This window comes from Erinaceus europaeus, chromosome 10 (genome assembly GCF_950295315.1).
Source record: "Erinaceus europaeus chromosome 10, mEriEur2.1, whole genome shotgun sequence".
Taxonomy (NCBI): Eukaryota; Metazoa; Chordata; class Mammalia; order Eulipotyphla; family Erinaceidae; genus Erinaceus; species Erinaceus europaeus.
In genome coordinates this window covers 43,271,116-43,297,945 of record NC_080171.1, presented here as the reverse complement: position 1 = coordinate 43,297,945, position 26,830 = coordinate 43,271,116, and the positions used below count along the sequence as shown (strand labels likewise).

Sequence of the window (26,830 nt, the reverse complement as noted above, 5' to 3'; positions counted from 1 at the left end):
ATAATACCAGACACATGTAAAACAATGCTATTGTAATTCATATACTAATCACACAAATAACTCAATATCTGTTGCAGAGATAACTCTGTTAATCTTTAAAATTTCAGTATTCGCTCTCCAATATATTTAGATGATAACTGCAATTTGGTTTGATTGTTTGTTGTCCTATATCTGTAATGTGAGAATTGAGAACTTTTGGTTCAATTTTTTTTAATTCCCTTAGAATAAATATACCTCTCCCATGGGCAATCTACGTTATGAACGAGTGATTCTTTCTCTCAAAATAATTAACATAAAACTTAAGACAACAATGGTGATAAAGGATAACACAGCCATAATTTGTGGTGTGTATTCAGTTTTAGTCAACTTTGGTTATGTAGTGGAGCAGTCCAGTTCTTTGTTAATGACATATTTGTTGAAGACAAGCTTTTAGAATGATTATGCTAGAAATCTAATTCAAATTTATCAAGTAAACCATTAGAATAAGCATTTAAACTGTTAGTGCAGTTATTCACATACTTTATCTTGATGCTCACAACATAGTATATCAGTGTGTGTGTGTGTGTGTGTGTGTGTGTGTGTGTGTGTGCATGCGTGCACTTGGCACAGATGCAGTGTCCACACACACATATATAACAATAGTACTAGTTTATAAAGATTTGTACTTACAGTAAAAGTGGCCTATTTGTATACTTGCATAGTTCCAGTAGTTTGTGCTATAAATCATTTTACCAGTCCCATAAACATGTTGAGGGTATTTCTTATTTTTTCACTATTGAAAATATTTTCACAATAACTGTTTTATACATCTATCTAGGAGAAACATATTTTTTATGCCCAAGGCATTTTGGCAGAGCTTAGTGCACAACAATATAGCGTAACCTAACCCAAGAAGATGTTAGTTTAGTGAAAGGAAATTGCACAGCTGGATAAATGACAGGCGGAAATCAGGCAAAGTGATGCCAAACCAGTTCTTTGGATCATGATGGTTCTGTGACAAGTATTCCAGAGTTGAGCTGTGAATTTCAGAAGTATCTGTGTTCTGGATAGGTCACTTTCACTAGTTATGTGATCACAATGAAAATATAATCATGACCTGGTGAGTAGATGGTACTATCTTTCTTAGAGGACCAGATAATCAGCACATCATCTTTCTCTTCCTGTGTCTGTGAAATCTCTCTCTCCTCAAAGACATAGTACTTCCTTAGATATGCTAATTAAAAGACATTTTTATTGCTATGTTAATATGGTGTATATAGCATTTATAGCATTTTGAAGGTTATTTTGTTTTGTTTCTTACCAGAGCACTACTCAGCTCTGGCTTATGGTGGTGCAGGGGATTGAACCTGGGACCAGGCATGACAGTCTCTTTGCATAACCATTATGATATCTACCCCACCTGCTTTATAGCATTTTGTATTTGAAGATATTCATGGTTTCATTTCAGAATACTGAAAGAAGGAATTTACATTATATACCTAATTATTAATCACATTTTAAATACTGTATTAGACACAAAATATTGAAGATATTCTACAGAATGAACTGTCACTGTTAAAAATCAGTTTCTTTCACACTGAACACATTTCTAGCCAACTTATACAGCACCACAAACTTGCCATATCAAACCCTGCCTCAGAAGAGAGCAGAAGACTAGAATCTGAATAGACTAAGTTGATGGTTCACTAAAGAACAGGATAAATGTATGTATGTTAAGCCACAAATTATGCTGGCTTTCTTTTTCTGTCTTAAATGCAGATGCATAGATGAGTTAAACAAGGGTAAATTACAGGAAAATGGCTGCCATTTTCTCTCATTTAGGCATTATAGCTCAATTTTTGTTTGTTTGTTTGATTAAACTCAGGCTATTATAAAAAATATATATTTTATTTATTTTAAGGGAAGATACAGAGACGTGATGGGTAGGGCTGAGAAAAGAGACAAAAGTCTACCCAGAGCACTGTTCAGCTGTGGCTTATGGTGTAGGAGGAGATCGAACCTAGGACCTGGGTGACCCAGGCATAACCATTATGTTGTCTCCCCTATTTATAGCCCATTCTTACATCAGCAAAGTATATAAATAGAGACAACATTCTATTCTGCAGAAATTCATCTTTGCTTTTCTCGCCCACCTGTCTATGTGATAAAGTTTGAAAGCAAACAGTAGAGTCTGCTATCCGTCTATCTCTTGTTCTCTTTCTGTACATATACTCACCTGGCCATGATGATTATGAAACTGCATAATGAACCTCACCTAGATATATGTGTGTGTGTGTGTGTGTGTGTGTGTGTGTGTGTGTGTGTCTGAGATGGACAGATTAACTTACTGCCCACTGTGGGACACTGTGATAGTGAAAAATGGTCCTAATAATAATTTAATCTTAACAGCAGGTATAACCTAGGATGAAGGATCCCCTTCCACTTAAATTATTCTCCTTACAACTCCCAATATTAGCTGACTTGAGAAGTCCAAGGGTACAGTGGTTAATACAAATCAAAAGAGGGAAAGAAATCTCTAGTGAATTAAAATAGTTAATTTACTATGCCAGCAAATACCTCTGAGAGAATATGAAGAGTTGTAAATTGTGATGTAACAGGTGTTACAGGTGTTCACATAGAGTTTTAGATATGCCAAAATCAACAGTGGCTCTCATAAACCATGTTCTAGTAAAGTGTGAGACTGCGAGTCGCTCTGCTTAGATTTTTGTTTGCTTTAAATGTAATTGCTTCTTTAGCCAAAAAAAAAAAGGAAAGAAATATATATATATATATATATATATATATATATATATATATATATGTTAATTTAGTTACTTCCTTTTTTAATTGGAGAGAGAAAACTAAGCATCACTTTATCACAGATGCTGCTAGGGGTAAAGCTCTGGGCTTCCTGTTTATAAGTACACCACTGTGTCAGCCCCCTAAGGGACACATTCTGTTTATTTTAAATGGTATTGCATAGCTCTAATATCTAGTTTTAGATCTTCAGTATATCCTCATGAGAAATTACTATTATCACTTATACCTCTTCTAATCAAAATCTCAAAACCAACATGATCTATCTATTCTATTTCCCTTATATTTGTTTATAAAATGTTGTTATAAAATTGTCCATTCATTGGTTGCTCTAAAAAAATTATACTTTTACACTGGATTCTTGAAGAGTCAGGTCTCCAGTATCAAATGAGATGGAGAAAATAAGAAATATATCTGGATAATTAAACCTGAGATACTCTTAAGTAAGTCAGTGGTAGAGATAGACAATGAAACATAGCTAGTACCCTGTTTTCATGAAAGAGATGGGATGTCATAATAAGTTCTGTTTAATGCTGCAAAGAGATTGCATTCAATAGATTGTTTTGTTAACTATACTTAATTATTTTTCTAAACATTGTAATTGCTTCCTACCAGTTCAATCAACTTCATCTCTTTAATCAGAGCAGATTAATAAATTTCTAATAACTTTCTTTGCCCCAAACCAGAAAACTTATAATTCCTTTTGCTTTTCCAAATAACATAATTAATCCTAGTTTGAATTAAATTTGTAAGAGGATTCTTTGTGAATTGCTAATCTTTAAGAACATCAACTTTAATTATCAGCTCTTTCTGTTATTCATTGGGTATAGGTGATAAATACCTAAAAATTTAAAAATATCACTAATATCACTCCTCCACTGTAACCTTTGGGAACAAACAATCTCTTCTATGTTCTAGTGTCAGCAGCAAAATGTTGAAATACAATAAGAAGGGAAGTATAAAATCTCTGGACTTTTTCACCTTCAGATCTTATAGTTCTGTTTGTTTTTGGAAATCATATTTGAAAGAATCTCTTGGGTCCTGGGGGCAGGTGGTGGCATAGCTGGTTGAGTACACGTTACCAAATGCGAAAACCAGGTTTAAGCCTTCACTTCCCACCTCCAGGGGAGAAGCAGGGCTGTAGGTATCTCTCTCCCTTTCACTGTCTCTCTAGCTCCTCTCAGCTTCTCTGTCTTATCAATTAAAAAAGAAAAAAGGAGGGGCCAAGTGGTAGTGCAGCAGGTTAAGCACACATGGTGCCAAGTGAAAGGACCAGCATAAGGATCCGGGTTCCAGCTCCTGGTTCCCCACCTGCAGGGGGTCATTTCACAAGTAGTAAAGCAGGTCTGCAGGTGTCTGTCTCTCCTACTCTCAGTCTTCCCCTCCTCTCTCGATTTCTTTCTGCCCTATCCAACAACAGTGACAACAATAACAATAAACAACAAGGGCAACAAAAGGGAAAAGGTGGCCTCCAGGAGCAATGGATTTGTAGTGCAGGCACCGAACCCCAGCAATAACTGGAGGCAAAAAAAAAAAAAAGGAAGGAAAAAAAGAGAATCTCTCAAAATAACTTTTTCACACATGCATGTAAGTAATAGAACTGATTCTGAGTTCTAGAGTTCACACAGCTTTGATCCTTTAAATAGGATCTATGAGTGATTGTTACTAAATTTTTGGCATTTTGAATTCAAAGTAAATTAGGATAGGTTTGATGTACTTCTAGGTGTGGATGTATCATTGAAGAAACAAACTAACTCATCTTTTGTACTAAAGAATACTTTAATGATTGCGGAGTAGGTAGTGGCACACCTGATTGAGAACATAAATTACAGTGTACAAGAACCCAGGTTCAAGCCCCCAGTCCCAACCTCCAGGTGGAAAGTTTCATGGTAAGGGAAGCAGTGCTGCATATGTTTCCTTTCTTCCTTTCTGTTTCCCTTTCCCTCTCAGTATTAATCTTTATCCAAAATAAATTTTTAAATAAGATAAAATTTGTATGATTTAATGAATATGTTTATCAAATATTTGCCTCAAGCATTTACTCATAGGACTATGGTTTATTATTATTTCATTTTATCGTTTATTCTTTTGCTTCTCTGAATATCAACTCTAATAATGAAAAAAGACATTATTATTTTAGATAATTTTCTGTAGGAATTTGTAACATATACTGCATCAGAATTTCAAATCAAGCCATTAGACAGCATACAAAGTCAAGGCAATTTCATCTCTTGCCTAAAGAAGAAAATAATATAATTCCATTGATGTGTGCATTTTGTTTATAAATTGTGCAACTTTCTGCTCTTACAGATTTGGAACTCCCACATTCATTCATTAGTTTACACTGAGTGTCTTGAAAAGTCTCTAATTTTCAATCCTTCAAACTCTAATCATGACCTAAATCAGAGGTACCTTTACAGGGAAAGAGAAGAGGTCTTGATGACAAGTTGAATAAAGAACGATAAGGGGAAATGAGGGCACAAACTTGCAACTGAGACGGCATTAGTAGAAAAAAGGAACACAGAGCAAACAGATCTTACTTATATAACCTGCTAAATCAAGCCCGATTCTGGGAGGACAACCACATTGTACTTATCTCCCAGACTTTGTTCATTATACTTCCTCACATTTCAGTTTTTTAAGGCAATACTGGATTCAACTGAACTCATGTCCTTTTCTCTAAGGTATTCATTATGTCAATTGAAGGCTTTGGCTAATTATGTAAAATATAGCCCTTCCCAAGTATACAAAGGAAGACCTTTTTCGAAAAGATATATACTAATATACCACTTTCAAATGAGGAGAAATAATGTGAGTGAATGAGAATTAAGAAACAGTCTTTATTGCAGAAATAATAAAATCTGTTTAGATTGTTCATCTAAATCTCAGAAAGAATTTAAAAATAATCAGGAACAAACCAACTAAAAACCAAGTGAGTCTGTCAGTGAGGAACTTTGTGAAAAGATGGTGTTTCTCTGGAGGTTGAGGTCATGGGAAGTTCAGTTCCTTGCAAAGTAGATAGTTTGATCCATAGTTGGGCTAACTAAGCAGTTGGTATACTGCTGCTATATAATTAAGTTTTTGTTAGTCATTTTAAAACACATAAAAACAGGATATGTCTTTCTGTGGTTATCTTTGATGAGTTTTTAAAGGGAAAAAAGTGAGTGCTTCTCTTAGGAGTGAGGAAAAAATATAACACAGTAACTAGTAACTTCTCTGGGCTGTTATTTTATGCATGAGAACTCTACTTTGGGGCAGGAGTAAAGTTGAAAGTTTATAAAACTGTACTTAAGGACTTTGCTTTCAAATGATCACTTCAGTTTTATCCAACAAAGGTCACTGATTAAGATATGATCTTACTCAATGACTGTAATCTGGTATGCAACTTTTGAGGCATTCTTTTGTTTTGAGTTTGTAATTGTAAATATAAATCAGAAGCACTGCAGAAATTTTTTAGTCCCTGCTTTCCTGGCATTGTGTTTGAAGTGAACAATTGAAAGGTTTGTATGAAATAATGTGCAGTTTTATTGACCAGAGAAGCATGTGACCAGAAAGAATGCTGAGACCTAATCCTGATTTCACCCTCTAGCTAATTGACTTTGAGAAAGTTATTTAATTTATCTGTACCTCAGTTCCCTTGTTTACATAATTATGTTGTACTATTTTAATGTTAACTACTTCTTGGGTAAGTTAAATTTCATTTAAATGAGATCTGTAATTATCAATATAAAGGTTTCACAAAAGAAAAATAATTGAATTAGCAAGTGTCTGGAGAATTATTTTGTTTTGTTACTTTTTTTCCCTAAAAGGTAGATCTATTAAATTGAATATCTATTATTAGCATTAGAATGATTTAGCCAGTAGTTAGGTGAGAAGTATTTTAAGTGTCAACTGTGCAAACAGTGAAGCAATGTTAAAATATTTTGCATGGGGGCAGGGACCAGTGGGGTCATGCATCATGCAGGTGCAGAGCCCCAACAATGCATCATGCAGGTGCAGAGCCCCAACAATAGAAAAAAAAGTTAATAGCATTTACATTCTTCATAGAAGTCATGGAATACCGGTCTTTCAAAAACATTATTGGTCGGAAAAACAAAAATATATGTGATGAGGAAACATGCTTATGAATTCTATGAAATCATAATGTGCAAATTCCATATAGCATATTTAAAAAGCCTATGGAGCCACTATTTTAAAATGTATTTTACGAGGTAGAAAATGGGGGAAGAGACTGACACTAGAATGCTAGTCTCTGTTAGGTAGTCATAGACATTAAACCCAAAAGCTCACACATGAAACATAGTCACTCTACTGAAGCATGGTCATGGAGGGCTGGCCAGAAAAAAATGTGAGATTGAAATGGAAATCAACTTTTATATCATTCAAAATCTGTGTTGCTCTTTCTCCATGTAGGTATGTCATTCATTCTGATCTCTGTAAGAGAGACCAGAAAATAATAGCCATATCATCACCAGCACTCAGGGAAGCCTTCAAAGTAGATTTTGAGAATTTGGATTTTATTGCTCTGCGACATCTTTACATCATTAACGTAGATAATTGAAATTTCATTTTCTTTAATCAGAATTTTCTATCTAAAAGTCTAAAAGATTTTCTATCACACCTATTTTTATTAGTCATTCTCCTTTACTGTTAAATTGTTAAAAGTTTTAGTACATGGTACAGTATAACTTCAACAGATTGATCTCTGACTCCCATGTTATATGGAAGAATTACTCCATGATTTATTTTGTGAGCTCTACTCAACAGCAGTTAGCATCAGTTCATTTAAAAAGCATGTGTTATACAATTTATTGAGCCATGTGTAGCAGAGAGGCAAAGATGACTAAAGATATATAGGTATGACTGTGGCTAAGAAATTCAGAGCAGGTTAGAGAGCATAATTGCTCTACAAAGAAGACTTTTATGCCTGAGGTTCCGAAGTTTCAGGTTCAATGCCTTCTTTATACCACCATAAGCCAGAGTTGAACAGTGTTCTGGGCTGGTGTCTCTCTCTCTCTCCCTCTCTCTCTCTCTCTCTCTCTCTCTCTCTCTCTCTCTCTCAAATAAAAAAATATAAAAATAAAGTATAAAACATAAATTTAGAATTGAGGGGATGGGAGATAACTCACCTAGTAGGCAGTGTCTTTCCATGCTTGCAATGTTGGTTTATACCCTAGCATCATGTGGGAGTGCCACAACACTAGGAGAAGCTCTGCTCTTGTACTGTCTTTCTCTGTAAATCTCTCTCTGATGTTAAAGGGAGGAGAGGAAAGGAAGAGAAGGTAAGTGATAGGGAAGGTAAGGGGATGTGTTTGAGAGTTAAATCATACATTCCTGAGACTCTGATGCCACAGCAACAAAAAAGTAAAGGCGATATTTAGAATTTCAGTTGTAAATCAGCCAAAGCCAATGGAAAGTCTTCAACAGAGCTAAACTTCAGAAAGGTTACTTTGATATAAAGAATGGACTGGAGTGAGAGGTTGGAGATGGGGATTCTAGTAAGACATCATTTTCTGAGTGTCTAGATTCAGTAATAGCAGCAGAGTGGTCGATTTGGGACTGCTTTAATAGACATTTAAGGTAGGCTTGAAGGCTGATACAATAATTAAAAATCAAAGACTTCTGTGCCCTCTGGCTGGGTTTTAACAAATGGGGGAAGGAGTTTTATCAGGGTTTATTTAGGTACATAAAAACTGTGGCAGCAAAACAGGCAAAGGGGGAAAGACTGGCTAGCCATGATGGCAGAGAGCCATGAGTCCTTAAGCTAGTTACCAGTGTGCAGATACATGTATTCAAGTCCCATGGGAAGCAGCATGGTAGGTCCCAGAGAAAAGATGAGAAGGCAAAGGCAGCAGGAACAGAGAGCCCAATTTCCACCAGACACTCCTTTAAATAACTTTCTAAATCTCTTGTGGATTTTTGCACATGCTCTTGACTTGATGTCAGGCTGATGTCAGCCAAATCCTACTTAGTTCATATACCATAATCCATTTTTCTCACTACGAGCTGTGTTCCCAACAGGCTGAGACTGTTAATAGACATAAAACTTGTGAGTTTTATTCTCATGATAAAGTTCTACCCCTTTTAAGACACGGTGCATGCATTTGTAATTTTTTAATAGCTGTTGGTTATCTTTACTTAGGAGCTGTGTTTTTTTTTTAATTTATTGATTGATTTGATATGACAAAGAAAAACTGAGAAAGGAGGAGGGAAAGAGAGACACCTGCAGCAAGCTTCACTGTTCATGAAAGCCTGCCCCTGGCAGGTAGGGACCAAGAGCTTGAACTTGGGTCCTCGCACATGATAACATATGCACTTAATCAAGTGCACCACTGCCTGGCTTCCAGGAGCTGTGTGTGTGTGTGTGTGTGTGTGTGTGTGTGTGTGTGTGTGTGTGTTATTTTATGTCTGTGCAATACTTATTCTAGATTACTGAATAGCTTTAACTGAAATAACCCATCTATAAAATATGTTAAAGTATATAAATTCAAAATAAGATTAAAAGAATCAAACCTTATAAAAGCAGTAATACATAATGATAAATAGAAGACATATAAGCCACAGAAATAATTCAGTGTATTAGAGCCTGGAATTGCGTATAAGTGGGGACCCAGCCATCTCAGGTTCACTTTCTGGCACTACTTTAAGCTAGAGTTGAGGGCCATTGTAGTCTTTCTATCTCCTATCTATCTCTGTGTGTCTATCACAAAAATTTTACACACACACACACACATACACACACACGAAAAGATAGAGGGGCCAGAGAGATAACTCGCCAGCTAGAGCATATGCCTTGCCATGTACCTAACCCAGGTCCAAACCCCAGCACCACACTGCAGATAAATAGAAAACATAGCAATTTGGTCCAGGGGGCAAGTAATGGCACAAGTGGTTAAGCACACATATTACAGTGTACAAGGACACAGGTTCAAGCCTCTAGTCCCCACCTGCAAGGATGTGGGGGAATCTTTGTGAGTGGTGAAGCAATGCTGCAGGTCTCTCTCTGTCTCTCCCCTTCTATTTCCTCCTTTCTTCTTGATCCCTCTCTATTTCTATCCAATAAATAAATAAAAATATTTTTTAAAGAATCAATGCAGAAAAGAAAAGTAACTAGATCCTACTGTAGTGGGTCATTAATACTTTAGCAAAAAATTATTATTCATTTAACTGACCTTCTTTTGTGATTACTCCTGTTTGAGTTACTATACAAATTGCCTTATGGTATTGGCCATAGTGTGTTACAGATAAACAAGTTGTAACTTGCCATCAGGCTATAAGCCTAAAGGTACAGAAAGGACAGGAAAGCATGAGAAATCAGTGGAAAACCAGTCAACCTAAAGACTGAGATTGGGTCCACATAGGAAGGAATAGGAGTCATCAAGATAAAATAATGTTCACACAACTGGAAGGAATATTGAACCAAAATAACTTGTATACTACGTCAGCAGAGAAAAAAATGGAAAAGTAAAATTTTTAAAAAAGACTTCTCTGCCAATATTAACAGAACATCTATATTGATTTTGTTTTTCATCTGAATCAGTTTTAGTGACTATCACTGTTTTTTACTATGATTAATTAGTTCATGTTAAACTGATTATATCTATGTTTAACTTCACAGCTACAATTATCCTGATGAAGTATAGCTTCAGAATTTTCTTTTAAATCAGGTTTGTGACTTGTGATGAATGCCTCTAAACTGATGTTATTCAGTATTGATTTTGTGTGTATGCTGTTTTTCCTTTAAAGTCAATTGACCCGGGCCAGCAATTCACATGGGAACATTCCAACTTGGAAGTAAACAAACCAAAGAATAGATATGCAAATGTTATCGCTTATGATCACTCCAGGGTTCTCTTGTCAGCAATAGAAGGTAAGGAAATGCAATTGTCCTTCATAGTTTCATTTTGATGGCTTTAAGCATGTGTGTGAAAATATAGTTTTAAATAGTTTTTTAGCCATTTGTGAATGTTTACTTAAGATTCAAGCATTGCTAGTTCTCACGTTTTCTCTGATTCAAATATGCCATACATGGCAAAATATTACCCCATACATCTTATAATACATGGTTATCCCATCCTTCATCACCTTGGTTCTATCTTCAATGAGGGACTTCATCACATAATTGGTGTTTGTATTTGAGAATCAAACTGAGGTTTTCCATTCACTGATGGTTTCTTAAAGTTTATGAATGAGTATGTGACCATAAAAAGATGACCATAGATCTAGTGATGATTAAAAACTACATAGGTGAGCTAGTGAGGTAGTAAAAGCCATAACATAGCAGTTTTTTCATACCTAAGACATCAGAGGTCCCAGTTCAGCCCTCTGCACCATCATAAACTAGAGTTGTACAGTTCTGGTAAATGTATATGTTTATACATAAATCTTTTCCATTTATTTCTGAGTATATATATATATATACATATACATATACATATACATATATACACATCCACTAGGGTTTGCCTAAAGTGTAAAAGTTTGTAATGTGATGATTAATAGAAAAATAAGCATATTGGAAATGTCTGGTATATCCCATTTGTGAACTGACTATAATCCATTTCTCACACTTGTAGTTGCAGAAAGATGGCTTACAGTGGGCTGAGCGGTAGTGCAGCAGGTTAAGCGCGCATGCCACAAGGACCATTTTAATGATCCAGTTCAAGCCCTTGGCTCCCCACCTGCAGGGGGGGTTACTTCACAGGCAGTGAAACAGGTCTGCAGGTGTCTTATCTTTCTCTACTCCCTCTCTGTGTTCCCCTCCTCTCTCCACTTCTCTCTGTCCTATCCAACAACAACAACGATAAGAACAACCAGCATAAATAAAAAGGGCAACAAAGGGGGAAAAATTGGCCTCTACAAACAGTGGATTCATGGAATAGTAGTGTAGGCACCAAGCCCCAGATGGCTTACTTCTCAGATATACCTCCTTTCTTTTTGAGCATTTCTGAGGAGGGCATTTTCTCTTCATTCCTTTCATATTAAATTCCACTCACAGGGTATACTAAAAACAATTAGGAGCTCACATTTCAGTACTGGGCGTTTTGTTAGTTTTTTTTTTTTTGGGGGGGGGGTTGTGGCATGCTGTATTACTATCATTAGGAAATAGATTACAAAGTCACTTGAATTCTTCCCTGTCTTACAACTGTAAACCTGTACTATTATTGGCCAGATTTATTCTCAGTGACATCCAGAAAAGCTCTGTAGTTTTTTCATTCTTGGAAGTTTAGTATTTATCCTCTTGCATATTTTATTTTTCCTACCAGCACTTCATGTATATATGATTCTACTACTTCAAGCAGCCTTAGCGGGGGGGGGGGGGGGGGGGGGGAGGGAAAACAGAGAAATAGAGGTGCCACAGCATTGCCCCTCCATTCACTTAGTGTTATGCATGGTGTTCCTATGGTGGTCCCATGTAGTGCTATGTATGGTGTTCCCATGTGGTTCTGAGGACTTGAACCCAGATCTTCTGGCCTGGCAAGGTGGGCTTTCTACAGGTGAGCTATCTCCCATCCTCCCAGAGTTTTTTGTTTGTTTGTTTAATATTTATGAGAGAGAAAAATAGAGCATCACTCTGGCATATGCCATGTCTATGAATTCATAAGACCTCTTACTAAAGAATCCAGCACTCGGGAACCCGGTGATGGCTCAGCAGGTTAAGCGCATGTGGCACGAAGTGCAAGGACCTGTGTAAGGATACCTGTTTGAGCCCAGGCTCCCCACCTGCAAGGGGGTAGGGGGTCACTTCACACTAGAAGTGAAGCAGGCCTACAGGTGTCTATCTTTTGCTCCCCCTCTCTGTTTTCCCCTCCTCTCTCCATTTCTCTCTGTCCTATCCAACAACAACAACAGTAATAACAATAACAACGATAAACAAGGGGAAAAACTTAAAAAAATTTAAAAAGTTAAAAAAAAAAGAATCCAGCACTCTACCTACTATACCATCTACCAAGCTGACTCCCAAATATTTTATAAGGCACTAAGCATAACCATTTCAGCCCCAGTTCTTTATAGAACATTAGAACTTAAGTTTATTTATTTATTTATTTATTTATTTATTTATTTTTGCCTCCAGGGTTATCACTGGGGCTCGATGCCTGCACTTTGAATTCACTGCCCCTGCCATTATTATTATTGTTGTTGTTGTTGTTATTTTGGACAGGACAAAGAAATTGAGAGGGTTGGGGAAGACAGAGAGGAGCATAGAACAAAAGACATCCACAGACCTGTGACCCCCTCCAGGTGGGGAGCCAGGAGGCTTGAACTGGAATCCTTTCGTGGGTCCTTGAACTTCACACTATGTGCACTTAACCCGGGGTGCCACCGCCCGGCCTCTTAAGTACTTTTATTTATAGATTTTCAAAATATCTATTCCTTTTTTCTGTTTCTAAAATCTGTGATGATGACTACTTCAACTCATAATTCTGACAAGTCCTGTCTGGCTTCTTAGTATTCATAGTTAATTTGGAAGTGAACCTGCTCAAAGTCTTACCCAGTAAGCACCCAAGGCAATCAATGACAAGCACAGCTGCAATTATTTACTGGTTTTAGGAAGAACTATCTTTCAGCATGTGAACAAGCCCATACCTGACTCTCCCCTCAACACACACACACATACATACACACATATACACACACACACACACACACACACACACACACACACACACACATACTCTGAATGGCATTGTGCCACATAGATAATTTATGTGATTGGGAAAATTGTAACGGTCAATTTGGTGGTATTGCAAAGTGTTATAATCTCCCTTTTCAGGGTGTTAAGCATACTGAATATGTAAGGGTTCATCTTTTTGTATATTGAAAATGATTGACCAAGTTCATTAAAATTTTATCAGTTAGTTAAAGCAAAACGGTGCCAAATAGGAAATTCTTAGGAAGTTCTATATGAATAATTAGCACACAACATTTACATTTTTCATTTTTATTTTAAAAAATAATAACAGCAGTTTCTTGTCTCAAGACATAAGTTACCTATCTCCCTAGTAATTAAGAAACTAAAGTAAGTCAGAAACAGGAGCTCAGCTTCCCCAGAGACACACCCTACTAGGGAAAGAGAGAGGCAGACTGGGGGTATGGACCGACCAGTCAATGCCCATGTTCAGCGGGGAAGCAATTACAGAAGCCAGACCTTCTACCTTCTGCAACCCTCAACGACCCTGGGTCCATGCTCCCAGAGGGATAGAGAATGGGAAAGCTACCATGGGAGGGGGTGGGTTATGGGGATTGGGTGTTGGGAATTGTGTGGAGTTGTACCCCCCCTACCTTATGCTTTTGTTCACTAATCCTTTCTTAAATAAAAAATTAAAAAACAAAAAGAAATATATTTTCAGGGCTGTGGAGATAGCATAATGGTTATGCAAATAGATTCTCAAGTCTGGGGCACCAAAGGTCCCAGGTTCAATCCACTGTACTACCATGAGCCAGAGCTGAGCAGTGCTCTGTTAAAATTAATTAATTAATTTTCATCAGTGAAGCGAGGTAAATTATAGAAATAAAATAAATGAGTATAAATTAAGAATCCATTTGGCATGGTCTCACTTGGAGAATTTGTCAGTCTGCCATCATTTCTTTACAGTGCCGTTTCCACCCATTTGGAGGCCATTCATTCAGTGCTAACACTTCATCTGACTTTGCTCCTTTTGTCATTATTTTCCACCATCTTAACAGCGAAGTATGTCAAAGGATAAAGAATAGTCCCTCTTATACTTTCATCATGATAATTGGACAGTATATACATTTCATTCCTATGCTATTTTTACAAAATAAAAGCCAAAGCACTTGAAACAGACTAAAACCCCTATCTTTTATAACTCATGGCAACAAATGCACCCTCAATCTAAAGCTGGCCTAGAAACTAAGACTTTCAACTTTAAGTGTTATGCAAAAGGTTAAAAACATTTAATTGAATTTACAGAACACACAGATAGCTTTAATCTTGATTATGCCACGACCAGCATTTTATCCTAGACATAACCTTTACTGGTGTTTTTTTTTTTTTTTTTCCTACCAGTGAAGCAGGCAATCATCTTATGTATTAAGCACAAAAGAAAGAGAAAATTCTGACAAGTGGAAAACCCAGAACCACTGAACTGTCTCCTATAAAGGGATTTTTGATAATATAATGCCATAGGGTCGAGTATGTTGAGATGTTAAGTGACTTCACATACAATTTATAAAATTTCAGGTGTATCATTTCTTACAGTTAGTATCAACCCTTTCATGGAGCTGGATCCTTTGAGAAGGCTGATGAAGTCTGGTTTTTGTTGTTGTTGTTATTTAATGACAGAGTGCAGACTGCTGAGCCTCTGCCCCAGCCCAACTTTTTCTTAAAGATTTGTTTTATTTTATTTTTTATATTTTATTTTTTCATTTTATTATTTTACTTTATTTTGTGAGAGAGGAAATGACCAGATCATTGCTATGCCATGTGCAGTTCACGGGATCAAAGCTGGTTTCTCAAATTAGAGGATTCCTATATGAAAGGCATGCAATCTACCTGTTGATTACATCCCTAGCCTCTGACTCAGTTTTTTTGTTTCTAACATGAGAGAGAGAGAATGAGCAAAACATTTCTCACTATCCATAGTGTTTTCTTTGATGTTCTTCATATAGTGCCATGGAACTCAGGGCTTTACATATCAGGCAGATGATTTATCTCTGAGTTGCTTCTCTGTCGCCCCTGATAAACATTTTTAGCACCTTGAAATAAAATGACTTGAAAATAAAAGTCACCTATATATTTTACTGGTACACTGAATTTTAGTTCATAAACAAAACCTTTGAAGACCCATTCTCTAATTTAGGAACCCTTAAGTTAGTGCCTTTTATTCTGTTTGTTTATAAGACACAGGTGTGAAAAATTCTTTTTATCCTTTATAACGTTCCCCAGGTCCTAAATTCAGAGATTAATAGATAATGACTAGTCAATAAATATTAATTATTGCATATTAAGAGATTAGGTCTTTGAAAGGGGGGAAAATCCCACAGTTGAGCCATAGAGTTTATTCTAAAAGGGCTGGTATGTAATTCTCCTGTCAAGCCATATTTAATTTTTTTTTTATTAGAAAGTTAGAGCAAAGAACAAATCACACCATGTATGTTGAATTCTTTAACACTGGAGCTTATTAATCTTATAAAAGAAACAGTGAAATATAAATTTATTTTACTTTCCCTAATTTTAGGAGACTGTATTCTAAGTTTCAAAACATAATATATTTTCTCCACTTTTTGGTTGATACCTTCTTACAAATACCCACATATTTCTCAAGAATTTTTATATAAAACATTATAAAGTTTTGCTCTTGACAAGCTTGACAAGTTACAATGTATTACCAGTATAAAAGTGTTACTAATAATACTTCCTAGTATTACTGGCAGAATTTAATGTATATAAAGGCCTTAGAAAAGTACCTGGTACAGGGGCCGGGTGGTGGCACACCTGGTTAAGCACATGTGTCATAGTACACAATGACCCAGGTTCAAGCCCCAAGTCCCCACCTGCAGGGGAGAAGCTTCATGAGTGGTGAAGCAGTGTTACATTTGTCTCTCTATCTCTCTTCCTCTCTATCACCCCCTTCCCTCTCAATTTCTGTCTATATCTAATAAATAAATAAAGATTATAAATAAAAAATTTTTAAAGTACCTGGTACAAATGAATTTTAAAACATTTAAATTATCATTGATGTTATTATGAAATTTGTTACTATGATAAACAGATAAATAGGTACTATTTATCCTCAGAAAAAAAATTTATTGGTATTTAATAATGATTAACAAAATTGTGGGATGAGAGAGGTACAATTCCATACATTACCCACCACTTCTGCTCCATTGGAAGGTTCTCTATTCTTTATCCCTCTGGGAGTATGGACCAAAGATTTCTTTTATTATTATTATTATTTATTATTATTTATTTTCCCTTTTGTTGCCCTTGTTGTTTTATTGTTGTTGTAGTTATTATTGTTGTTGAAGTTGTTGTCGTTGTTGGATAGGACAGAGAGAAATGGAGAGAGGAGGGGAAGACAGAGGGTGAGAGAAAGACACCTGCAGACCTGCTTCACCGCCTGTGAAGTGACTCCCCTGCAGGTGGGGAGCCAGGAGCTCGAATCAGGATCCTTGTGCTGCTGGTCCTTGTGCTTCCTGCCACCTGCACTTAACCCGCTGTGTTACCGCCCAAACCCTGGACCAAAGATTTCTATGGAGAGTGCAGAAGGTGGGAAGTCTGGCTTCTGTAGTTGCTTCTCTGTTGGACACGGGCATTAACACCCAGACTGTTTCCGTCTTTCCCTAGTGGGGTAGGGCTCTGGGAAGGTGGGGTTCCAGGACACATTGGTGAGGTCATCTGCCCCCGGGAAGTCAGCTTTGCATGATGGTAGCATCTGCAACTTGGCAACTAAAAAGCATTAGGATATAAAGCAGAACAAACTGTTTAATAATCAGGCACCTAAAGGTAAAAGTATAGCAGATTGGAAGGAGTTAGGAAGTCTACTTTAAGTATATTCCAAGGGGTCTAGGTAGGACTTTACTAATTTTTACCTGAGACACACAGATAACATGTAGGTAGGCTAAAAGTATTTTGTGGGAAGATAGTGTCAGAGATGGAAATAGGACTAGTTAGCTGGATCAGGGCAGAGAGTAGCTATCAATTATGGGAAAAGTATATAAATGTCATTACCTGTAGACCCCACCCCATAGATCTGACCTGGGGCCCATGTCTATTCATATTTAGCACAGGAGCCCGTGTAACATCTGTATCCCTGTCAGTCTGAAATTACATTCCATGGTCATAGCTAGGAACATTCTAGGATGCACTCATTTCAGGACTCATGTTCCTCAAGTGGCAGAGAATGTTGACCCAGTCTCCCTTCAGAGAGTGGGGCAGTTCCTACCATGGTTGTTCTATATTGAGGGCAAGGCTCTATAGAGGCCCACAAGAGGGTTTATGATATTGTTCCTGATGGAGTTGACCAGTGATGGTGGAGAAAGGGCCTAAGAGAATTTCTTTTGTGTGTGGTCTATGGAAAAATTAAGTTTCCAAATGAGAAAGCTGCAGATATTTTGAGTACTCTGCAGCAAAAAAAAAAAAAAAGTATTGGTGCTTGATAAATGAAATACAGGCCTATAATAGCATTACAGATTTTAAGAGGAGGAAGAGTATGCTCTTTTAAATGGAACTCTGAAATATACTATCTGCTGTTTGATTTGCATAATAGGAACAAGTCAAAGAAACTCAATTGTAAATAATATAGATGATGTTACAGCAGCTTGATTATTTGTGAAATAGGCAATTTAGCACCTTTAAAATGAGAAAGCAGCTTCCAGGGAATATCACCCCTAAGATAAATCTAATTTTCAAAAGTAAAGAGAAGAAATTACTGATATCCTCCTATAATATTGACTCACCACTGTCACCATACTTTTAAGTTTAGGTTCTGCTCAAGCCTATCTTTGGTTCAGTGGTAAGTCTTGATAGATTCATTTGAAACAGCTGTCAACAGGAGGTGACTTAATCTCCAATTTCACATACCACCCTTGCTGTAATTTTTTTCCTCACAGGACATATCTAGTAACCTGATACACTTTCAAATAAGTTAAAGTCATAATGTAAGTTAATATAATGTAACTTTCCCTAATAAAATGCTAGTTGAAGTTACTCTAGATAGTTCATATGAAGATCTGCCATCAAAGATTAAAATTATTTTCCCTAGTAAAGAATTTATTTTTGTTTCTCACCACCACCACCATTCCCACCCCGAGGCCCCATTAACTAGTTGTGGGCACCTGGTATCTGTTTTATTTTACTGTTTATAAGAAATTCTATTAACAGGTTGAAGGAAGTTTACTAGACTGTATAGCTCATATAAGAAAAATGTGAAGAATTTTTACAAATCTTATCCAACTATTAAATTTATTTTTCAAAATTTACTCAGAACATTAATCACTAGTTTAGTATCTTTTAAATATATATATATATATATATATATATATATATATATATAATCTTTTACTTAGTTGTCTATAGGCATGACAAAGTTGAATTCTTGTCTTTTAGTCTGCTTTTTTTTAATGAATGAAATCATCTCCTTTTTTAAAATATTTGTTGTGAGGCATTAGTAGTTTGCAGTAAAAACAATTGGTGAATGTGTAAAATTTGTTTTCTCTAAAACATGCTGACACAGGTCCTTGTGCTTTGTACTATGTGTGATTAACCAGGTGTGCCACTGTCCAACCCCCTGCTTCCTTTGATATATATATATTGAATAGAGGCAGCTAGAAATTGAGGAAGGGGGTGGTAGAGATGGGAGAGAGACAAAGAGATACCTGCAACACTTCTTCACCACTTGAAAAACTTTTCCCCTGCAGTTGGGGACTGGGGGCTGGAACCCAGGTCCTTGCACATGTCCTTGGTAACATGTGCACTCAACCAGGTGTGCCACCACCCAGCCCCCCTCTGCTTCCTTTGTTTTGTTAAAGAAATCTTTCATTTTCCAGTTCTGATGTAGCCATGGGTGGTGGGAATCATACAAGGGAAGGAGAAATAGAACCTGTGTCCTGTGGAACTAAATAATTTACATGTAAATTGTTAGTGGATTTCATGTTTCTCTGTTCCGTTCTTTAGTTTTGCCAGTGTCAGCAAACAAAAACATTTCACCTATATTATGGGTTGTAAGCACTCTTAACCAGTAGTTTGTCGTTGTTAGACTTTTAGGTGGGTTTGTGTACTGATGTGGATGAAAGGATATTATTTACTAAATTTTAGTTAGCTTTTGTACCTATTGGAGCTTGGGTACTTCTGAGTATTACAACAGGAAATAAATACACTAGTTTATTTTTTAAAAAGAAAGAGAGATGGAGAGAAAGAAAGATAAAACATTTCTTTTTAGCACAGCTCACTAAGGATTTGTAAACGTGAAAGTAAATAGAAAAAACAGAATTGGGGGGTCGAGTGGTAGCACAGCGGGTTAAGCACACATGGCGTGCAACACAAGGATGGCATAAGGATCCTCGTTCGAGTCCCTGGCTACCACCTGCGGGGTGGGGGGTCACTTCACAAGCGGTGAAGTAGGTCTGCAGGTGTCTTTCTCTCCCCCTCTCTTGATTTCTCTCTGTCCTATCCAACAAGAAGAACAGCAATGACAATAATAATGATAACGACAACAAGGGCAACAAAATAGGAAAAATAGCCTCCCGGAGCAGTGGATTTGTAGTGCAGGTACTGAGCCCCAGCAATAACCCTGAAAGCATAAAAAAGAAAGAAAGACCAGACTCACTGTGAGTTGATGCAGAGTCGACCACTTATCTGAAGGTCCATCTCTAGCTCTGTTACACAGTAGCAACTTCTCTGCTGGAGACATGGATGGGAATCTGCCTTGCTTTCAGTGCTGCCTCTTACTCATTCTCACCTCCACAAGCCAAGGAGAGCTTTCTCTCCATGATAGACCACCTACAAACCTGTTCCCACCAGTTCCTTTAGTATTTTATTTTGTTTATGTGGTTACTCCACCAGGTTCTAATCAAGATTTGAAATACCAGTCACCAAAAAAATTTCATCTCAGCACATCAGAGGTAGAAGCAATAGGAATCAGCTTGAAAGAGCATCAGAGCATGTTCCACCTAATCTGAGAAACACAAAGCCTTTTTTATCTTAAAATAACTTCACAAAGATTTCTGAAACCAAGAAGGTTAAGAATACCACAGAGAGTCATCTTATTTTAGAACTCAAAAGGCCTTGAGGGAATCAATTAGTCCAGCATGCCTTGTTCAGCAGATAAGCAATCAGAGGTCTGGACAAGTTGAATAATTGACCAAATGTCAAAAAGCAAAGTACCAACAGCCCCAGAGAGGATTCTTGTCTTCTCGGTCAATTTCTCTAAATTCATATCAGGTGCTTAATATTGTCCTAAGACCTTTAAAGATCTATGTGGTAAGCAAGGAGGCAGCTAAGTGGTAGAGTTCAGGACTTGCATGTGTGAAGACCCAAGTTTAACAACTGGCACTGCATATACCACAATGATGCTGTGATTCTCTCTCTCTATCTCTATCTTCTCTCTCTAACACAGACACACATTCTATCTCTCTCTGTTTCCAAAGAAAGAAAGAAAATCCATAAAGAGATATAATTCAACTTTAAAAATCTGGTAAGATCCGGGAGTCGGGCAGTAGTGCAGCAGGTTAAGCACACTTGGCACAAAGTGCAAGGACCGGCGTAAGGATCCTGGTTCGGGCCCCCAGTTCCCCACCTTCAGGCGAGTCACTTCACAGGTGGTGAAGCAGATCTGCAGGTGTCTGTCTTTCTCTCCCCCTCTCTGTCTTCCCATCCTCTTTCCATTTCTCTCTGTCCTATCTAACAATGATGACATCAATAACAACAACAGTAAAACAAGGGCAACAAAAGGGAATAAATAAAGTAAAAATAAATAAGTAAATAATAAAATAAAAATGAAGATCCATGTGACTTACCCTACTTTGTGAAATGATATAAAATAAATGCATTCATATTATGATTACTTAATTTCACATTGTTGGAATATCGGTGTACAGGTTCTGAATTGCCAAGGACTAAATGAAATAAAGTGCAAGGTTTTATTATTAACCTTTAATAGTAATAAAAGCCCTTCAACAAGAGATATCTTTGCAAACCAGGTTATCTGGTGAGAGCACCAAAATGCAATAGCAAATTGAATTTTTTAATATACTAACATGGCCCAGTTAATCTTCTTCATATTAACAGAAAAAGAAAGAAAGCTTATTTTAATCTAGTCATTAACAGCTTGGTTAGTACCTTCTTGGACATTGTGTAACATGTTCTCCATGTTTTAAAGAACTCCTCAGTAATGATTCACTACAAATATCCCTCCAGCAGGGTAGCTTCTGCATCATTTCCAAGGGTTCCTCTTCTTCTGTTAGTATTCAAACAAATAACAGAACAGAATCAGAAAGCCCTGTCCTATAAGCCCAATTGTTAGATGGAGAAAAATGTTATTTCCCTTCATGTTGAAAGTCTGATCAAGTTTCCAACATTCTACTAAAACAATGTAAACCAATGTCTGTGACTAGGTTTATTTTTTTCTACGAAAAGCTATAGCTAGAAATTAGCAACATATAAAATAATTTCCATGGGCCCAGGTGGTGACAAGAAGTAAAACAGGGCTGCAGAGGTCTCTCCCTCTCCTTTTGTCTCTGCATCTCTACTCTGTCTCTACCAGAAAAGAAGGAAAAGGGTGAAAAGTGGTTGCCAGCATGGTAGAGTTTTACAGGCATCATGCCACTGCCTAAAACTGTTTGAATAACTCTTCTGTGACTTGCTGTGACCGAAAAACATAAAAGCTGAACACTGTTAATCATTTCCCTCACCATGACAGTTTTTGTCTTTTGTTGTTGTTGTTGTTAGTGATTTAATAATGATTAACAAAATTGTAAGATGACAGGCATATAATTCCATACAGTTCCCACCACCAAAATTCCATATCCTATCCCCTCCATTGGAAGCTTCCCTATTCTTTATCCCTCTGGGAGTATGGACCAAAAAGTTTTTATGGGATACAGAAGGTGGAAGGTCTGGCTTCTGTAATTGCTTCTTTGATGAACATGGACAGTGGCAGGTTGATCCTTAACCCCCAATCTGTTCCTGTGTCCTTTCCTTGTGGGGTAGGGTTCATGGAGAAGTGAGGTTCTGGGACATATTGATATGGTCTGCCCAGGGAAGTCAAGATGGTGTCATGGGAACACCTGCAACTTGGTAGCTGAAAGGCATTAAGATTAAGAAAGACAAATTGTTTAATAAACAGGAACCCAAAGGTAAGAATAGAGCAGATGAAAGAAAGTAGGGGTCTTCATATGGGAAGAAGCTAGGAAGTCTATTTTAAGTATATTCCAAGTGGCCCGTGGCTTTACTGATTTTTGCCCCAATAGCCAGGATTCAGGTGGACTAAAGGTATTGTCTGGGAAGATAAGTGTCAGAGTTGAGAATAGGACTAGAAAGCTGGATTAAAGCAGAGAGTAGCTCCCAAATATGAGGAAAGTATATAAATACCATTAACTATAAGCCATATTGATCTGACCTAGGGCCCATATGTATTCATATTTAGCACAGGAGCCTGTGTAACCTTTGCATCCCTGCTGGTCTAAGCTTGCATTCCATGGTCATAGCTAGGAACATTCTAGGCTGTACTCATTTCAGGACTAGTCTTCCTCAAGTGGCAGGATAGGATGACTCAGCCTCAGCTTGATATTTACAGCTTCATGTTTCATTTGTCCAATATATAAAGACCCCAGTATAAAGCATGTAAGTATTGAATATCACTTAGCACCACCAGAAAAAAAAACAGCCGGTTAACTGATAAAATACTCTGACACAGGAAACAGTATGCTGGTAAGATAGGAAGCCAAGATATAGCCTAGTTGCTTATTTGTTTTTTTCTTAAAGAGTAGAAAAAAAATATTAAAAATACTGGATCTGTTTTTACATGACTATTTTCAGAGAGTACACATGAAATTAACATGGGAAATTGTGAAAATTTACAGTTATAAGAGTTTCTTCTTAAGCAGTGATATTAAGACTGACTCCAGGAAGCACTTCCTTCAACATGATGAAATATCATTGTTATGTCTTGCCATTGAATGTCCTACCTGCCCATCTACCTCCTCACACCCCTAAAAAATAAACCTATTGAATGCAAGTCTCCTTGACTCAAGAAATAAAAGCGACTAGCTAATTTATGGCAATTCTATATTCCTTAAGTATTGCATTTGAAGCTGAGTTTCTATCCATCACAGCCTCAAAGGAATTCAGTTAATTCTCTCACACTTCTCTTGGTTTAATAGTACACTCTGCTTAGTGTTGTATTAGCAGATCAAATATTTTCTAGATAAAGCAGGCAATTGAAAATTAAACAAATATGCACTACTTGGAGAGGGTCACCCAAAAAAAGTGAAATAATTTTACAGATTAAGACTGCCAACAGAATCACCAGTCAAGAACTTACTCAAGAAACATTTCATGGCACCAAAATATCAAGAAAGCCAATATGTTATGTTTTCAAATGGAAGTTGGCTGAGAAATTTCTGTAAATATGTGACACTGAAAACTGAGGTCTCCTATACTTGAAGCAGAGTCCAATCTCACTTTCCATTATGGGACTGATGTTTTCAGAAGGGCTAGTCAGCATCCATTCTAAAATTCTTATTCATGTTTCTACACAGCTTGCTACATTGGGTTGTGTGAATCCAGTACACACAAGATCTTCGACCTTCTAAAACATAGCCATCTCTCACATCTCCAGCTTGCAAAGGGTGTGTGAGAGAGAATTTAACCAAATTTGTCTTTTTGCTAGAAGTGTATGAAGTATGTGTTAGTAGCAGACTTTCATTCTTATAGACATGTGTCAAAAATAGAAGAGCACCCTTTGTGTCATTTTCAGGATATAAACATTAATCTAATGATCATCCCTTAGTAGTTATTGAATTTTTTTATCTCTTATTTAGAACATCAAGTCACAGATTGTTAGCATTTGGTTGATACTGTGTGGATCACGGGTATCTGTTCATTTCAGATAGTATTTTTAAGTTTGAGAGGATGTGTTCAGTAGAAATTCCCTTTAAGATGCTGATGATAATTTATTATTTTAAATTGTGTGATGTGTCAAAAAGCAGTTCATTACATAGTAACTGCCTGTAGTTTACAAGGGAGTTGGATGGATCTGAATTCCTTCCTTTAGATGTGAGTCTCTTTTATTTTATTTTATTTTATTTTTAATTTTTTAACCAGAGCACTGTTCAGCTCTGGCTTATGGTGGTGCAGGGGATTGAACCTGGGACTTTGGAGCCTCAGGTACGAGAGTCTGTTTGCATAACCCCTATGCTATCTATCCTCCATCCTTTTCTTTTCTTTTTAATTTTTAGATGTGAGTCTCATACTGGGTCTGTCTCATCTGTCTTCAGACACATTTGTTATTCTTCATAGAGGGAAGATGGCATAGTGCCCAACTGATGCTTTTTCTAAGTTAATTAACCTAGATTTTTCTATTTTGCATTTTCATAAAATGAAAGTTTTCTGTATATTGATAGCTGAGTGAGGATCTTAGCCAGGATTTATTTTCTTCCTTTCTTTTTCTTGTCAATTCTTTAATGTTGTAAACTGGTAAATTAACATTTTGAAAGCCGGCTTTTCCTGTGTTGTAAAGTAGATCCACTGTTGACTCAGAATCAAGTCCTATGGACATGTAGATATACAGTGCTTCCTAGTGGCTGTAACCTGAGGACTTTGTTTAAACTGTCCTTTGAATCTGCAGTAATTTTGTGTCAGGGAGGTCTAGGATCTTTATCAACAAAGGTCTGCCAGAATCCCAACTGCTTCTTGAGTAGCTGTAATAGATAATGTTACAACCAACCGTGCATTTTTCAGCTTTTGCTAAAAAAGTGTTTCACTAGCTCTGGTGGTATTCCATAGCCATGTGTTCATCTCAGACCCCAGTGGTTTCCATCTGACTTTCATTACTTTTCTTGAGAGGATCAGTTTTACAACTGGAGTCAGAAAAGCAGCCAAAATAATTGCAAGTGGCAATCAGTGAAATAACAATTTTAGTTTGGGAGCATATGTTCCACTATAAAGAAAATATTCTTTTTCCACACAGATCCAGGATTCATATTTATCCAGGATAAGAAAGGGCCATATACAGGGTCCGTAGCTACCTCCCATATCACACTAATCTCCCTCTAAAGCTCATGTTCCCCTATACCCATTTCAATTCTGACAATCTGAAAATACTTTGTATTAGAGATGAAATCTATATCTTTATAGATAGATTATTCATGACTGAGAAAATTGAGTCTCAACAGTACAAACCCAAAGCTCTCTTCAGATACTCCCATGAAGCTTAGTATCTCCAGCCATTAGAAGCAACACCTACCTACCTTTTCCCATACCATATATATATATATATATATATATATATGGTATATATATATAAAATAAATGTATATTTATCTTGCATGCGGAACAGCTTTGATCTCCTTAATCAAGTTGCTCATTTGCCTTGGAAGGAGCTCAGACTTGCCAATATTGCTCTTAAAGGCTCATGCTGAAGTAAAATTAAAATTTCAGTGAGAATGTCTGTATTAAATTATAGCTTTGCCGTTTGTGAATTGTCAAAATTGAGGCAAATCATCAATATTTATGTCACTATGAATAACAAAAGTACATGCTCTCAAGTCAAAATACACAATAAAAAAATTAAGGAAGAGGTAGTATCCTTCTAAAGAGTTTCCCATATTTCCTATTTCACTAATCCCCTTTTCTCTCTAACAGTCACCCACTATTCCCAAATAAACCTTTGGAGTACTATGCAGTTGTTAAAATGATGGGTTCATCTCTTCTGTAATATCATGGTCAGAACTCGAGGGCATCATGTTGAGTGAGACAAGCTAGAAAGAGAAATACCAGTACCAAATAATCTCCTACAGGTAGAATTTAAGAATAAAGGACAACAAAGGAAGACATAAGGTGAAACTTGGACTGGGTGTGGTTATTATACCAATACAAGTGACTCTAGGGAAAAGGTGAAAGGGACATTGGTCTGTCTCCTTGACACTAATCAAGGAGAGATGAGAGGTTGGGCCCATGTGTTAAAGACTTGTAAACCATTACTTCTTTCCCCAAATTTTAAAAATAAAGAAATAAAACCTTTTTTTTTTTTTTTTACCAAAGAAGCAATTAAGTGTATAATTGCCACATGTAGCAGATAATACAAAGAACTGTTAGAGGAATTCACAAATGCCAGGGTATCAAGAAAACTTCTGAGACAGAGGTGAGACATTTTATGATGAAAAGAGAAGGGAAAATTTGTTTTAGGATGTGGAGTGGCACTAAAGTAGAAGAAAGATGCTTTCTAGTAACTAAATCAAGCCAGTGTGTAGAATTTAGAAGGTGAGGAAGTCAGTGGAGAAGTGCAGAGCCATTAATGAGAATTTGAGTCTGATTTGAAGTGTAAGGGGAAGCTGTTGTCAAAGAAGAGAA

General features: G+C 36.8%; 1 protein-coding gene across 19 annotated transcripts in view; it reads left to right on the top strand.

Moving 5' to 3' along the window:
• PTPRD (protein tyrosine phosphatase receptor type D) overlaps positions 1 to 26,830 on the top strand; it is a 417,654-nt gene that overhangs the window by 319,995 nt on the left and 70,829 nt on the right. For all 19 annotated transcript variants that reach the window (XM_060199565.1, XM_060199563.1, XM_060199562.1 and 16 more), the window contains one exon: positions 10,543 to 10,666. In XM_060199565.1, the coding sequence (XP_060055548.1) occupies positions 10,543 to 10,666 (124 nt within the window). The remainder of the gene's footprint in view (positions 1 to 10,542; positions 10,667 to 26,830) is intronic.